The sequence below is a fragment of the Megascapheus bottae genome, chromosome 3 (genome assembly GCF_031878675.1).
Source record: "Megascapheus bottae isolate mThoBot1 chromosome 3, mThoBot2.hap1, whole genome shotgun sequence".
NCBI lineage: Eukaryota > Metazoa > Chordata > Mammalia > Rodentia > Geomyidae > Megascapheus > Megascapheus bottae.
Window position 1 is genome coordinate 30,450,634 of NC_143511.1, and position 15,048 is coordinate 30,465,681.

A 15,048-nucleotide genomic window follows, 5' to 3' on the forward strand; every position below is an offset into this window, starting at 1 on the left:
CTGATTTTGAAGTGAGTAGGCTCCGGAAAAAGCAAAAGAATGGATTAGTGGTGAGTCCCCAAAGGCAAAAAGGATAGGTTTGTTTGGGGGTATTCTATTTGTCTAACTATTTCCAGGCTCAGAGCAGACAGTTTTCACTTAGAGAATCCACTCTGTTAGGTCTGCTGGGAGGACAGCATTTCTTCATTTTGGTCCTCACTTGCCTAGAATCACCTAACTGTAGTCACCTGACTGTGAGTAAGCAAAGGATCCTAGTCTGAGGTCCCTTCCTCATCCTCTGAGGTTTTCCTGAACCATCCTGGCCACACTTCCCTCGGACCATGAGAGATTCCCTAGGCTCTGAGATCATTTCTGCATCCACTCTGGTCCCACCTCCTGCCTTTCCCTATATAACCCAGCTCAACACAAGTCTGTTCTCTATTCCTTTTCGCTTTCTCCTTCTCTGTCTCCACATGCTTGCATCTTGTGCAGGCCCGCAGTATCCTCTCCTCCCAATAAACTCTTTCCTGCCTGAACCCTTCTGGCTAATCTTCCAGCTACAAGGCAAGGAAAGTTCCCTTTTCTTAGAGGAAATGGCTAGAAGGCTTATGGCAGAGAAGGACTTGGTGAGCAGGGTAGGAAAGCAGTTGGTGGAGGCCTCTGGTGTAGAAGTTAGAGAAGGACTTGGTAGACAGAACAGGATGCGCGGGGGTGTGTAAGAGGGTGTGGGGGGAATCTGTGGAGTGGAGGCAGTCAGTGCAAGAGTCTTAAGATTAGAATGTGGGGAAGCCAATGGGATATCTTTGAGAGACAATTTGGAAAATTTGGTATAAGAAATGAGAGGCAAGTGACCAATATGAGCTCAAAGCTTTATTGGGGGACAGACCTGCTGGTCTTCTCTAAGTACGAATGGAGGCAACAGCAATGGACAGGTCTGAGTGGAATCTAAACAAAAATTTAGGGGGCAATTGAAGGATTGAGTCCTGCCTTGTTCCCCAGAGTCAAGCAAAGCACCAGGCACATGCTCATGTTCTTGTCCACAGGCGGGTCATTCCGACCTTGGTTTGCAGGGGACAATAGCTCCCACACCCCACATGGAACATTCCACCACTGGCCAGGCCAAGAATATTGCCCTGGGCCTCCAAGAGACCATAACCTGTTTTTAATTTTCTGCTTCCTGGTTAAACCATATCTACTCCCACCCCAAATCCTGTCATGAGCACAACCTTCAATCCTGTGGGAAGGTCTGTGCCCCTAGCTATTCTTCAATAAATAGTCCTCGCCTGTTGATGATCAAGTCTGGCCTGTTCCTTTTCTATGCTCCATTTTCCAAACAGCAGTCATGGATCATATTACCTGGATCATGGGAATTTGGGAGATAGAGTCAGCTCTGAGAAGAAGGTCTTGTGAAGGTTTCATGGGCTACAGGAATTGTGGGGAGAGTCAGTTTCCAGAAGCTGTGCAACAACACTGTTGCAACTGAGGAAAAAAATACAGCATTGAGAAATAAGAACAACATATTTTTGTAAACAGGTGGAGACACAGGGTGGGGATTTAATCAACAAGCTGATTCTGAGACCTTAGATTTGGTAGGATTAGGGGCCTGCCCCACTGTTCCAGGTGTCCCCAGGGTTTGGGTGTCAGCAGGAGACTATGGGGACCCCAGAGACAGAAAGGGGGGACTCTCAGAGTCTGCAGGTCCATGGTGGATTGCCTCCACCATAGATTGAGCTGGAAGGCTTTTGGATGGTGGATGGAATTGGTCATCAAATGGCAAAGAACTTCCTGCCTGGAGGTGGACAGTCTGGGAACAGAGTGAAGGAGAGAGATAAGGCCTTTTCTGGGTTTATGCAGGGACCAATAATACCTCAAACCATGCATGGTGAGGGCTGGGAGTTTGGCCTAGTGGTACAGTGCTTGCCTAACATGCAGGAAGACCAGGGTTCAATTCCTTAGTACCACAAACAAAAAGCCGGAAGTGGTGCTGTGGCTCAAGTGGTAGAGCTCTAGCCTTGAGAAAGCCCAAGGACAGCTCTCAGGCCTTGAGTTCAACCCCCCCCCCCAAGAGCATGTATGGTGGCCATCCATGGGGCATGCCGACTTAGGTAGGTAAAGGCCATTGTTTCAGGTGGCTGTTTAGCCCAGAGCGAGCTCAGAGGTCTCTGTGCTCCTGATGAAGAAAGGCCTTGAAAAGAAAAGGTAAAAAAGACTGGTGAGAAGCGGCCAGGAAGCAGGCTAAAGGGACCCTGTTACTCCTGGCACTTTTTCCTTTCTCAGGTTTTGGCATCATATGTTAGGAAAATGGAGGAGAATGAAAAAATCGTAGGTTAGACTTGATCATCAGCAGGGAGGACTGTTTATTGAAAAGCAGCGAGGGGCATGGACCTTCCCATGGGATTAGAGGTGTGAGGGACTGGATTTTAAGGTGGGATTATATAGAGTTCAGTAAGGAGGATTTTGAGGTGGGCTTTTATAGGGTTTAACAAGGAAGCAGAAAATTAAAAACTAAGGGCTGGGAGTTTGGCCTAGTGGTAGAATGCTTGCCTAGCATGCACAAAGACCTGGGTTCAATTCCTTAGTACCACCTATACATAGCAAAAGCTGGAAGTGGTACTGTGGCTCAAGTGGTAGAGCTCTATCCTTTATCCTTGAGAAAGCCCAAGGACAGCTCGCGGGCTCTGAGTTCAAGCCCCAGGACTTGCAAAAAAAAGAGAAGAAAAAAACCCAGATATGGTTTCTTTGGGTCCCATGGTGGAATGCTTAGAAAGGCCAAGAGTAGAATGGGCCACGAGGGATGGGGGGCTATTATCTCCTGGGGGCCAAGGCCAGTGTCTTTGGCCTGGCCTAGATTGGAATAACCTGCCTGAAGACAGGCACGTGGTGAAGCCCATTCATGTGTGCCTGGTGTCTTGCTTGACCTGAGGGAATGAGGCAGGAATCAGTCCTTCATATAGGGTCTATATGATTTGCATCTCTTCCCATGCCAAATCTTTTTATGTATATGAAAATGGAATATGAAGGCAAAAGGAGAGGTTTGTTTTGCGTATGCTGTCTATCTTTCTGCCCCTATTATGGGGCTTTTGGATGGAGAAAAAAGGAGAGAAGAGAGGGCAAAGGTCAACAGAGAAGCTTGCTTGGAGCAGACCGTTTTCACTTAGAGAATCCAGACCAGCTGCAGAGAGGAAGAATGTATTACAAGAGCAAGGATGGGGAAAAGACTTAGGCTTATGGAATCCCTGATCCAGGAGGGCTGGCCTTTCAGAGGGAACCTAGAGGGTATCCCCAGGACTTGCCTTGTCTCAGTATCAAGGACACAATTGGAAGGATGTCAGAAGGAATAGAAGTGATGTAATAGTAAATAATTGCTGGACCAGGGGTTGTCGGGGGGTGGGGGGGGAGGCAAAGGGGGAGAGAGATAGACATTGCTATAAGGCAAGGAAAGTTCCCTTCCTAGAGGAGATGGCTAGAAGGCTTATTACAGAAAAGAACTTGGTAAGCAGGGCAGGACAGCGGGACGGGGCGGCATTTGGAATGGAGGCCAGGGAAAAACTTGATTGGCAAAATAGGGCAGGGGTCTCTAGAGTGGAGGTAGAGGAGGACTTGGGTATAGTGGCCTCTGACCCCTTGCCATTTCACTGGAGGATTGTTTAAATAAATAAGCATAAAATGGAAGGTTCCAAATTCAGGCCAGTGGTGGCCATTGTGTACATGATAGTGCAGACAGATTTCAGTAGACAAATTGTCAATTCCTTTGACTATAAATCAGTCAGCCTGAACATCTTAAGCCTGGAGTCCCTGGGTCTGTGTCAGGTCACCCCTGAAACAGACCAGGCTGGTTACCTTGTCCTGAAGGCTTTTAAGTGATGAGTGGAGTTGATCATCAAATGGCCAAGAGCCTCTTGCTTGGAGAGCAAGAGTCCAGAGATCGGATGAGGTAGAGTAGAGAGAATAGGGGTTAACAGAGGAGACCAATAATATCTGAAGCCATTCAGGGTGGCCATCTATGAGAACATGCACCACTTATGTAAGCAAAGGCCACAAGGTGATTTAGGAGGCTGTTTAGCCCAAAGTAAATTCAAAGGGTTCTGCATTCCTGATGGAGAAAGGCTTTGGAAGAAGAAGGTAAAAGAGCTGGTGAGACGCAACCAGGAGGTGAGTGGAGAGGACCCAGTTACTACTGGCACTTTTCCTCTCTTGGGTTTTGGCACTAAATGTTAGGAATGAAGAAGGAATAGGCAGGACTTGATCATCATTTTTTTGGTTGTGGGGCTTGAACTCTGGGCCTGGGCATTGTCCCTGAGTTCTTCAGCTCAAGTCTACTACCGTACCCCTTGAGCCACAGTCCCCACTTCTGGTTTTCTGGTTATTAATTGGAGATAAATGTCTCTTGGACTTTACTGCTCTGGAGGGCTTTGAACCTTGATCCTCAGATCTCAGCCTCCTGAGTAGCTAGGATTACAGGCGTGAGTCACCACACCATCTTTTGCCTGTTCATTTGCCTCCCTCCCTCCCTCCCTCCCTCCCTCCCTCCCTCCCTCCCTCCCTCCCTCCCTCCCTCCCTCCCTTCCTTCCTTCCTTCCTTCCTTCCTTCCTTCCTTCCTTCCTCTGATTTTCAAGGCAGAGCCTGAAGTTTAGCTTGTGTTTCATGCCTTTGAGGGACAAGTTCAGAAAAAGGAAAAAGAAAAATCAAGAGAAAGAGTAGACAAAAAGAACAGCTCAACACCAGCACAAGTTTAGGAGGAGTAAAAACCTGCAAGGGGGAGCCTTCAGTTAAATCTAGAGACTCCCTCCTGGCTCACAATCTCAAGTATTTATCGTGGGTCTGAAAGAATGCTAACACTGTCTAGTAGAGGTGTTTTGAATGTAACTAGGGACAAAAGGCACAAAATGGTGGTAAATAGGTCACAAGTAGGGTCAGGAAGGGAGCCCCAGTATTGTACTGGTGCCTGCCTTATGAGTTTATCTGGTTTGGGAAAGATGGCAAGGTGGGGTATTAGTGAATCAAGCCTCTGTTCTAGGGCCCCAAGATAAGTACATCTGGCCACTTGGAGCTAACAAGTGTCAGCCTCAGCCCAGGACATGTATCTTTGGAGTTTCTTGTCATTCTTAGTATGTAGGCCAGACTAACCTTGAACTCATGAACCTCTTGCATCAGCATGTTTGTTTGTTTGTCTGTTTTTGCCGAGGGCAGGCTGGTCCCAGGATTTTAATTCAGGACCTGGGTACTGTTCATGTCTTTTACCCAGGCTGATACTCTACCATTTGAGCTATACTTGTACTTCCTGCTTTTTGGTGGTTAATTGGAGGTAAGAATCTCATGGACTGCCCTGTCTGGGCTGGCTTTGCACCATGATGATCCTCAGTCTCTTGAGTATCTAGGATTACAGGCATGAGCCACTGGTGTCCTCTTCTGAGTTTTGCTGTACTTCCTTTGTAGCCTCACTCGCAGTTCACAGTGGGGCTTATGGGGGAAGATTCTGCTCTTTTAATAAAACCTTGAGCTGGATGTAGATAGATGGATGTAGAGTTAAAAGTACAAAGTCAATGGGACAAAGAGGAAACTAGAGGAACCTATTGAAGCCTGAGGCCTTCCTCTAAGAATCAAGCCTCAGGCTGGGAACGGCTTAGCCATAGAGTACCTGCCTAACATGCATGAAGCCCTGGGTTCTGTTAAGGTTTGCCAAGAGTAAACTGCCACATGGTCCAGGCAGAAATTTATTAGAGAGCCAACTGCAAGTCCATCCACAGTGGAGGTCCACAGAAAAGGGCTGACCCCTGGCTCCAAGTTTGAGTAGGGAATGGATGGGAGGAGATGTGATCAGGGTGGTCTAGGAAGTGAAAAAGGGAAGGTACCTGTCTCCAGGTGTACCAGTTACTTAGGTAACACAGGTACCGGATGGAGGCTTACAGGGGATGGGGAAGTGTATGCACTAGGGGCTGAAGGGAAGGGTGGGGGCTCTATGGGGGCCTTCCTGGGTGGATCTTACATGTCCGATTCCTCAGTACCCTAAACAGAAAAGGTTGGAAATGGCACTGTGACTCAGTGGTAAAGTGCTAGCCCTGGGGGGAAAAAAGCTCAGGGACAGTGCCAGGCCCTGAGTTCAAGCCCTAGGACTTGCAAAAAAAAAAAAAAAAAAAAAGCATCTATCTATCTATCCTCAATTCTGTGTGTTCAGCACAAATATGAGCCAGAGTGGACAGAGACAAGAAGGGATGGTAGGGGATTTTTCCCAATCCATGTGTTGGAATTTTCAGGAGGTAGAAACCACACACTCCACAAGGAAAAGAGCACAAACAGGAGAGACTTCATGAACACAGGAGTTGGAGAAGCCCCTCCCCCCGCTCTACCCTTAGTGATAGCTGTACTAACTGCTTCTCTAGCTGGCAGAGGATGTGTTAACTGATAAGACCAGAGAAGAAGGAAGGAAGGGGGTCCAGAATGTTAGCCTGCCATCTTGGAGGCTGTAATGTCAAAGGTCAGGGGCTGAGTCTTATTCTAACTTTAAGGATTTCCCCAGAACCAGGTCCCTGACAAAGATATGTTTGTTTGGTTTCATTCCAGGAAACAGACCATAGCTTAGAAGAGAGATTGAACTTGTGGGGCCAGGAGCAGGGCCTAGTGGTAATGTGCTTACCTAGCATGCCCAAAACCCTGGGTTTGATTCCCCGGAACCACATACACAGAAAAAGCTGGAAGTGGCGCTGTGGCTCAAGTGGCAGAGTGCTAGCCTTGAGCAAAAAGTGTCCAAGGACAGTACCCAGGCCCTGAGTTCAAGCCCCAGGATGAAGAAGAAGGAGGAGGAGGAAGAGGAGGAGGAGGAGCAGGAGGAGGAGGAGAAAAGATGGTATGATTGGAGATTCAGTTTAATGGTAGAGTCTATATGTTGGCTCTTATTTCCCTAACTGGGACCGGGGAGAAGGCAAGAAGAAGAAGAAAAGGTAGAAAGGAAAGAACGGGGGGAAAAGGGAAAAAATGGAAGAAAGGAAAGGAAAAGAACACACCTGGTACAATCAGATAAAAAAACAGCATATGAACTAGCTCATTGTCTAGGTAATAACAATCCATGTGTCCTGAACAGATGAAATAATTCACCAATAGACAGTGAAATGGGCTAAAAAAAATTCATGGAAGGGGCTGGGAATTTGGCCTACTGGTAAAATGCTATCTAGTATGCACAAAGACCCAGGTTCAATTCCTTGGTACCACATACATAGAAAAAGCCCAAAGTGTTGTTGTGTCTCAAGTGGTAGAGCTCCAAACTTGAGAAACCCCAAGGGCAGTGCTCCGGCCCTGAGTTCAAACTCTAGGACTGGCAAAAAAAACAAATCATGGGAGAGAGTGGCTCTGTAGCTCAAGTAGTACACAGCTAGCCTTGGGCAAAAAGAAGCTCAGAGACTGCACCCAGGCCCTGAGTTTAAGCCCCACAACCAACATCATCAAAAAATTAGCTGGGCACAGTGGCACCTGTAATCCTAGCTCAGGAGTTTGAGATCTGAGGATCATGGTTCAAAGCCAGCCCTCCAGACTCTTATCTCTAATTAACCACTAAAAAACCAGTGGTGGGGGGGCAAGAGTTTGGCCTAGTGGTAGAGTGCTTTGCCTAGCATGCACGAAGACCCAGGTTTGATTCCTCAGTACTGCATATGTAGAAAACAGCCAGAAGTGGGGCTGAGGCTCAAGTGGTAGAGCTCTAGCCTTGAGAAAGTCCAAGGACAGTGTTCAGGCTCTGAGCTCAAGCCCAGGAATGGCAAAAAAAAAATAAGACAACTGCACATCCACAACTACACAACTGACTCCATGTACATTTCCCTTGTACTCCTGAAATCCATGATCTGTTCCTCTGCCTGTCTCTCTTTCTCCGTTTTGCTGCCCATGTGATTGTCTCTCTCCATGTCCCTCTTTCCATGTCTGCTACTGAGTGTCTTTCTGTGTGTCTGTGTGTGTGCATCTGTCTGAGTTTGTGTGTGTTTCTGTGTTTGTGTGTTTGGCTTTGTGTCTGTCATCCTCCTAAGGCATTTTCTACTCGGCACTACCTGTGATGTGAATCCAGTGACAGAGATGGTTTGAACTTTTCCAGAGATCTCTGAGTTCTCTCTAGTTCGTCCTGGGCCTTCACCTGGACTTGATTCTGTTGTGAAGCCTCTGTCCACAACCCTAAAGCTTGTCACGCAAGTGTATTTCTGTTGGCTGCCACTTGATGGATTGTTGCTCTGTTTGGTGGAGTAGGATAGGATATTGGGGGTCTGAAGGGGCATCTTTCTTTCTTGGTCAGGAGAGACAGATCAAGGGATTTGGGGCTGCTAAGCAAGTCATTTTCCAGTGTGAGATTGTTGCTGAAGCCCTGTCTCCCATGTGAGCAAGATGGCTGTGGCCATCTTGCCCACTGGCGGCTGTAAGGAAGACACAGCATCCCAACTGTTGATAAAGATGGCTAGTGTCCACTGTAGCTCAGAGAGGACTGGCATGGTGGAGTGTTACGGACTTAGTTGTTCTTGTTGTCAGAGTCCCACTTTAGCTCCAGATCCATTTTGGCCTATTTCAAATAGTTAATTGGAGATAAGAGGTCCCACCTTGGCCTGAGCACCTTTACCCACCCACATTTGCACACAGGCCTTTGTGCGGGTGCCGTATGGTACAAAGCCTGGGTTCGGTCCCTGAATATTTTTTTCTTGTTGTTGTTCAGGACTACCACTTGAGCTACAGATTCATTTTGGCCTTTTTGAAATAGTTAACTTGAGGGAAGAGCCCGCGCCTTTGCCCGTGTGCCTATCCGCACCTGCTTTTGCGCATGCCATAGCAGTGCTGGGCTCAGGTGCCGTCAAGACTAGCACCTGATCTACAGATCCATTTTGGCCTTTTTCAGAGAGTTAATTAGAGATAAAAGCAAGACAAGCGTCCTGATTAAGCCGCAGATTTTATTTTTCACACCAGGGTTTATATGCCTCTTCAGGAGAGGCAGGAGGGGGTGGGGTATAGGAACTGCTTGGGGTAGGGAGTCGGGTAGTAGGATGTTTGCTCGGGGTAGAGGCCAGGTGGTAGGATGTTTGCAAGCAGGCACGTGTTGCTACGTGACGTAATCCCAAGATGCAGGCGCGTTCTTACACTAAGAATTCAGGGCGTGGGAGAATGTCCCCGACCCTGGGGTGGGCAGCATCTCAGTGCTTGTTCTTGGTTGCCTCCCTTGCTGCAGCAATCAATGGGATGAGGCAGGAGAGGGGCTTGGCAACCTCGAGGAACGGATGCTGCAGGAGCTCTTTAGCTGAGCCTCTCTTTTCCACATCCATCTCGAGACAGTGGTTTAAAAAGTCCCGGAAGATAGGCGACACCTTCTCTGGGTTCTGAAGTTTTGGAGTGCCACTGGTGGCAATGAGGCACAAGGCCCTCAGAGGGTTTTCATTGAAGTATGGGGGCTCTCCTTCCATCATTTCAATAGCCACGATGCCCAGGGACCAGATGTCAACCTCGGGTCCATAGGGCTTTCGCGTTACCACCTCGGGTGCCATCCAATATGGCGTTCCCACCATGGTGCTCCTTTTGCTCTGTTCTGGAGTTATCTGTGCACAGAATCCAAAATCGGTTAACTTGACAGAGCCATCCATTCCCAACAGTATATTGTCGCTCTTGATGTCTCTGTGAATGACTTGATTCGAATGTAGGAACTCTAGGGCCTGCAGACACTCACGGCACACAGCAGCAATCTGTCCTTCATCCATACAGATTTCTGTCACCACATCTGACAAGGGACCTCCAGCCAAGTATTCCATGACAACCCATAGCTCATCTCCTACAAGGTAATTGTCCAAGTAGTTTGCAATATTTGGGTTCTTGTTTTCCCTCATGACCAGGATCTCATTAATAATCAGCCCTTTCTCCGGATGCTGCTGCAGATTCATCTGCTTAATGGCCACCTCCTGTCCTGTGGCTACATCCATGGCGGTATACACAGTTCCCAAAGCACCGTGTCCAATCTTCTCAAAGCGCGTATACTTCTTCTTAGGATCACCCACACTCACTATGCTCCGTAATTTCTCTAAGATCTCCTCATCAGACATGTTGGGTTTCTTCTGCTGCTTCTCAATATGCCGGTTCAATGGATCTGGTGGAGTGGTGGTATTCTCAGTAGGTGAAGTGGGAGATGTAGCCACGGCCCGAGTTGGAGTGATAGGAAGTGGTTCAATCACAGTCGGTGTATCTATAGACGTTGTGTGCTCTGGATGTGGAGCAATCACTGGAGAAGAGGCATCGTCATCATCATGTTCATCTTCTAAAACTAGAGGCCCCGCAGGGGTCTCAGACACAGTCTTCACATTCATTTGAGCTGAAAAGCATAAATAGGAAGACTGTGACCAGTCCAGATGGGAAAAATCAAGCAAGACCATAGCAGCAAAGTAAAAGGCAGTAACTGGGGCATGGTGGCTCATGCTGTAATCCTAGCTACTCAGGAGGCTGAGATGTGCCTTGTCTGTATTTTTGCGTGTGTGTCTGTGTTTCTGTGTCTGTACCTGGCTATGTGTCTGTCCTCCTCCTAAGACATTTTGTACTCTGCACTGAATGGGATGTGAATCTCAGTGACAGAGGTGGTTTGAACTTTTCCAGAGATCTCTGAGATCTCTCTAGTTCATTCTGGGCCTGCACCTGGGCTTGATTCTGTTATGAATTCTCTGTCCACATCACTAAATCTTGTCATGCAAGTGTATTTCTGTTGGCTGCCACTGGATGGATTGTTGCTCTGATGTTTGGTGGAATAAGACTGGCTATTGGGGGTCTGGCGGGGCATCTTTCTTCCCCGGTCAGCTGAGAGAGATCAAGGGATTTGGCTAGTTGTTTTCCATTGTGTGATTTCTTTTTTCTGAAGCCCTGTTTCCCATGTGAGCATGATGTAGAAAAGTGTATTGTAGTGAGGGTAGCGGCCAGCTGCTCCGCTGGCAGCTGTAAGCACTGCCCTCCGACTTGAGGTATCTCTGTGGGGCGGCTCCCTCTCCAGGTAAGTTAGGGCATGGCAGGACTGTGCAAGGGCTGGCATATCCAGCAGAAGAGGGGCAGTACTGAACCCCTGGGCATGCAGTACCCACTTTGGGCTTAGCGTGCCCAAAGGCCACCCTTGTGCCGCTGCCCCCAGCACTTCGGATGAGCCATGACCCCCACCTGCATCCCCTCCTGTCATTTCCCTTCCTGGCTGTCTGCATGGGACTCACTCAGTTCCTCAGAAGCGTCCTGTACCAGCTCCAAGTCTTTGGGCCTGTGCTGGCGCGGCCAGTGTTCCCCTGTGGCCTCCAGGATGTCGTCACTAAGCTTCTCCTGCTTGGTCACCTGCATCCAAATAGCAGAGAAATCATCAGGTGCAGTGTCCAGTGTGTGTGTGTGTGTGTGTGTCTTCCCTCAAGTCAGTGTCCAAGGATTCTCTGGAAGCCTTGCAGTGCACAACAGAGGACTCCCCCATGAGGATGGGCCTTGCCCACTCTCCTCAGTAGTGTGCCATCTGAGCACCTGTCAGCCTGAACCCCTTTATTTCTTTTGCCTCTGGGCTAAGGAATCAAGTGTGCATTTCAAGAGGACTCATCAGACACACTCATGGAAACTCAAGAGAGGGAGGAGGCCCAGATCCAGGGCCCCAGTTCCTCCTACCAGCCGGCCTGCTGTGCTCTGGAGGAGGTAGTGGTAGAGGATACAACCTGGATCCTTGTCTCCCTTTCCTGAGGCTCTGAGCTGAGCAGAAAGGAAGACACAGCTTCCCAACTGTTGGTAAAGATGGCTAGTGTCATTGTAGCTTGGAGAGGACTGGCAGGGTGGAGTGGTATGGACTCTTGATGAGGAAGCATGAGGCAGCAGAGTTGAGCCAGGACTCCTGCTCACTTGAGCACTTGGTAGAGGCAAGGGGCTTCTCCTAAGCTGGGCCAGTTGACTTGGAAACAATCCAGATTGTGCTGTTTCCATGTCGTCAGCAGCCAGACTCCTGCCCTCCTGACTAGTTGTGAGGCCACCAGGTGGATTCTGGTAGGTTGACCACGCAGGATTTCTTTGTGCAGCCTACTAGCCCTGCTCCCTCCCTGTGTGTGAGAGACAGCCAGTTGTCTAAGGGAAATGGACTAGATTGCCTGGGAAGGCCCTGTTCCCGACTCCAGGCTCTAGATAGCTCTTCCTCTCAGGAAAGTGAAGAAGGTCAGGTGTGGACTGTGCCTTAGGCAGCCAAGGACTTCCTGTGCTTTATCCCTTGTTCTTGCTTCAGGACTCCTCAGGGTCCCAAGTGTGCTCTTATTCTTGCCTGGTGAGGGAGCATCATTCCTCCCTCCTCCCTGTCAGCAGGGGCCCTAGGCACTGTCCAATGCCTCCAGCATAGCATGGTGGGTTTCTTACTGTGCACTCCAAGTCATCTGTCTTGTGGAAGGAAGGGTAAGGACGTGGAGAAGGGCCCAGGGCTGTGCACTGGCTTGTGGGAGACATCACATCAGCGGAATGCCCCTGTGCCCCACTCAGCAGGATGCCTCTGTGCACATTTCCTGTGTGCTCAGGCAGGCTCACCTTGATGACACAGGAGTCTCCCCCATGCCTCTGGGTAACTAGTCTCTGTGGGGAGCCGCTGCTTCCCACTCCTAAGGCCCAGCTCTGGCTGCTGGCTGTGCTGGGCTCAGGTGTGCTGCAGGCCAAAGAAGAGGCTGGGCTGCTGCATGTCACGTGTCTGCGTGCAGTCCCTGAAGATGGCAGGGAGGCACAGGCCCCGATCTGCAGAAACAACCACATCAGGACAGGGGTGGAAACCCGACGGGTGCCCGAGACTGGAAGGATGTCTGGGACCTTCCAAACAGTGTGTACATGCATGCGTGCGTGTCTGTCTGTGTGGGTGAATGTGCCCACACGGGTTTGTGTAGGCGAGCAGCTTGCACTTTCAGGTCTCCTTACATGTACCTCTAGTTGGCCAGGTAGGACTGGAGTGGAGATGCGGGGTGTCGCCTGTTCCTGGTGTGGACAGGATTCTCCCCGGAGGCTGGCGTGTGGTTGGGTTGGGGCCTGGCCAGGGCAGTGCGCACTGCTGCGTGAGGGCACTTCAGCTGTGTCCCGATTGCTGCTTCCTGTGCTGGGGCCAGGCTGGGCCTGGTCCTGATATGAGCAGTGAGAGCCGGCACTGAAAAGGAAGTGAGTGCTGTGGGCAAGGGGATTCAGAGAAGGACTGGCTTGCTGGAGGGAATTCCCCCACACCATCCCAGACCCTGCTCCCCACGACCCTGCTTGCCTGCTGCTCCCTTGTAGGATCCTTCCAATCCCCATTTCCCGAAGGTCCCCCCACCCCCCTTTGGGTTGGAGGGATGGATGCAGAGACAAGCAAGGGGAGCACAGCGAGTCCCAGAGAGCTGCTGCCTCTGAGCCCAGCAAGGACAAGTCAGCGTCTGCCTCTGGGGCTCCCCAGTCCCTGCCCAGCATCTTGCTGGCTCCTGCCCCCACAGCCCATGCACTTACTTCTTGCTGCCTGAGAGCTTGTGTCTGGGTAGGCTGGGATTGCTACTCTGCTTGCGGGGCTCTAGTGCACAGGAGAGCTCGTAGCTAAGACAAGGCATGGTGCTGAGGTCAGCAAGTGCCCTGTTCATGCCACTGCCATAGTTGGCCTGGACTTGAGAGCCTGCTGGCCACCCCCCCCCTCCTGAGTCCCTCCAAGGAGTTTGTTGGCTCCCCTGCACCCAGGTGTACACCTCAGCCTCTCCAGCACCCACTCCAGAGCCAGCCCTTGTCCTTGAGCAGTGTCTGCCAACCCACCTGGCCTCTTCACTGAGCCGCTCCAGGCCCCTGAACCAGGCAAGAAAAGTGGCATCCACTTGGATGTTATAGTAGCTGCAACTGTGTTGCAGCACCTTCAACTGCTGGATGATTGCATCTTCCTGGTGAGGGAGAGCACAAGGGCAGTGCTAGGGCTAGGGGGGGTTGGGCTGGCCACAGTGGGTTGGGCCCCTCCAGAGCAGAGCTGTGCTCTCCACCCTCCCTGTCTTGTCTGTTCAGCTGCCGCTCACCTTCAGCAATTTCATCATCCTTGTTCTTTCCTAGAAGACAGAAGGGAATGAATGCAGTTTGAAAGGGGCCCCTGTCCATTTTGGACCTGGGCTCAGGGCCTCCTGTAGCCTGGGCATCCCACGTGCACACACACGAGTAGGACGAACTTTTGGCGGAGGCTGGGGAACAGGGTGAATGAACCCGAGTTCAGGTGCTGTGGTATCTGACACTACTGTCTGAGGACAGACACTGTGTGTTGAGGTAGAAAGACCTTTCCGGGTACAGGGCTTGCTTGTTTTAGGAAAGCCTGGCTTCAGTTGTGCCCCAGGATCTCCTGTGGAGGGACTTGAAGTCCCAGCTGGGCTCTGTGCATACACACAGCTCAGTGGTTAGGCAGGCCCTGGAAGCCCCTGGTCAGAGGGGGAGAGGACTGAGCTCAGAGCATGGCCTTGGGTTGCCAGGAATGCCAGAGCTCAGAGTCTGGGAGAACTTCAAGTTGCGGCTCAAGGATCCCAGCGAGGCCCTGGCTACTCACATCGTGGCCGTCCTCATAGGCACTGTGAAGCATTATGAGGTCCGTTAGAAATATGCCCAAGTAAGGAACAACGCCCTTGGTCTGCACCTGTAGTATTGGGTGTGTGATGGTCAAGATCCAGGGCCCAGTCCTTCACCATCCCCGAAGGCTTCTCGGCCAGCCCTCAGCCCCACAGGGTCTCCCAGAGCATAGTGTCCTGGGGGCACTGGCGACATGGTCTGTGCAGAGCACATTCCCCATTGCTGCCACTCCAAACTGCCCCTCCACCCCCCGACAAAATCTCCCCTGCCCCACAGGCAGAATTCAAATATTACAGGCCCATCCCTGCCTACCAACCCCGCCTGCAGACTCTGCCAAGCCCTGGTTCAGCTGAGTCCAGTTCCCCCTTCCACACTGCCAGATAGCTCAGCGAGGTGAGCGTGTTCAAGATTGCAAATCACCCCTCTACCTGGGTACCCTTTGGACTGAGGTCAAAGGGGCACAGAGGAAGGTTAGGCTGTATGTCTTCTCTCTCAGGCAAAGTGGCCCAGATCCCAGTCACTCACCATAGTTTGCA

General features: G+C 50.4%; 1 protein-coding gene and 1 long non-coding RNA gene across 2 annotated transcripts; both read right to left on the reverse strand.

Moving 5' to 3' along the window:
* Nucleotides 1-8,930: 8,930 nt before the first annotated feature.
* Nucleotides 8,931-13,015, reverse strand: LOC150065175 (serine/threonine-protein kinase PAK 1-like; the record flags this gene model as incomplete). Its single annotated transcript, XM_090329027.1, has 4 exons — nt 8,931-10,298; nt 11,176-11,290; nt 12,500-12,700; nt 12,884-13,015. Coding segments are annotated over 4 exons (1,611 nt in total), but the record flags the coding sequence as incomplete, so codon positions are not given.
* Nucleotides 13,016-13,020: 5 nt separating this feature from the next.
* On the reverse strand, nt 13,021-13,815 carry LOC150065176 (uncharacterized). The gene is made up of 3 exons (XR_016534913.1): nt 13,727-13,815; nt 13,433-13,516; nt 13,021-13,100 (listed from the first exon to the last, which is right to left on the reverse strand). It is a non-coding gene; the product is annotated as an uncharacterized LOC150065176 (long non-coding RNA).
* Between the last annotated feature and the right edge of the window lie 1,233 nt (nt 13,816-15,048).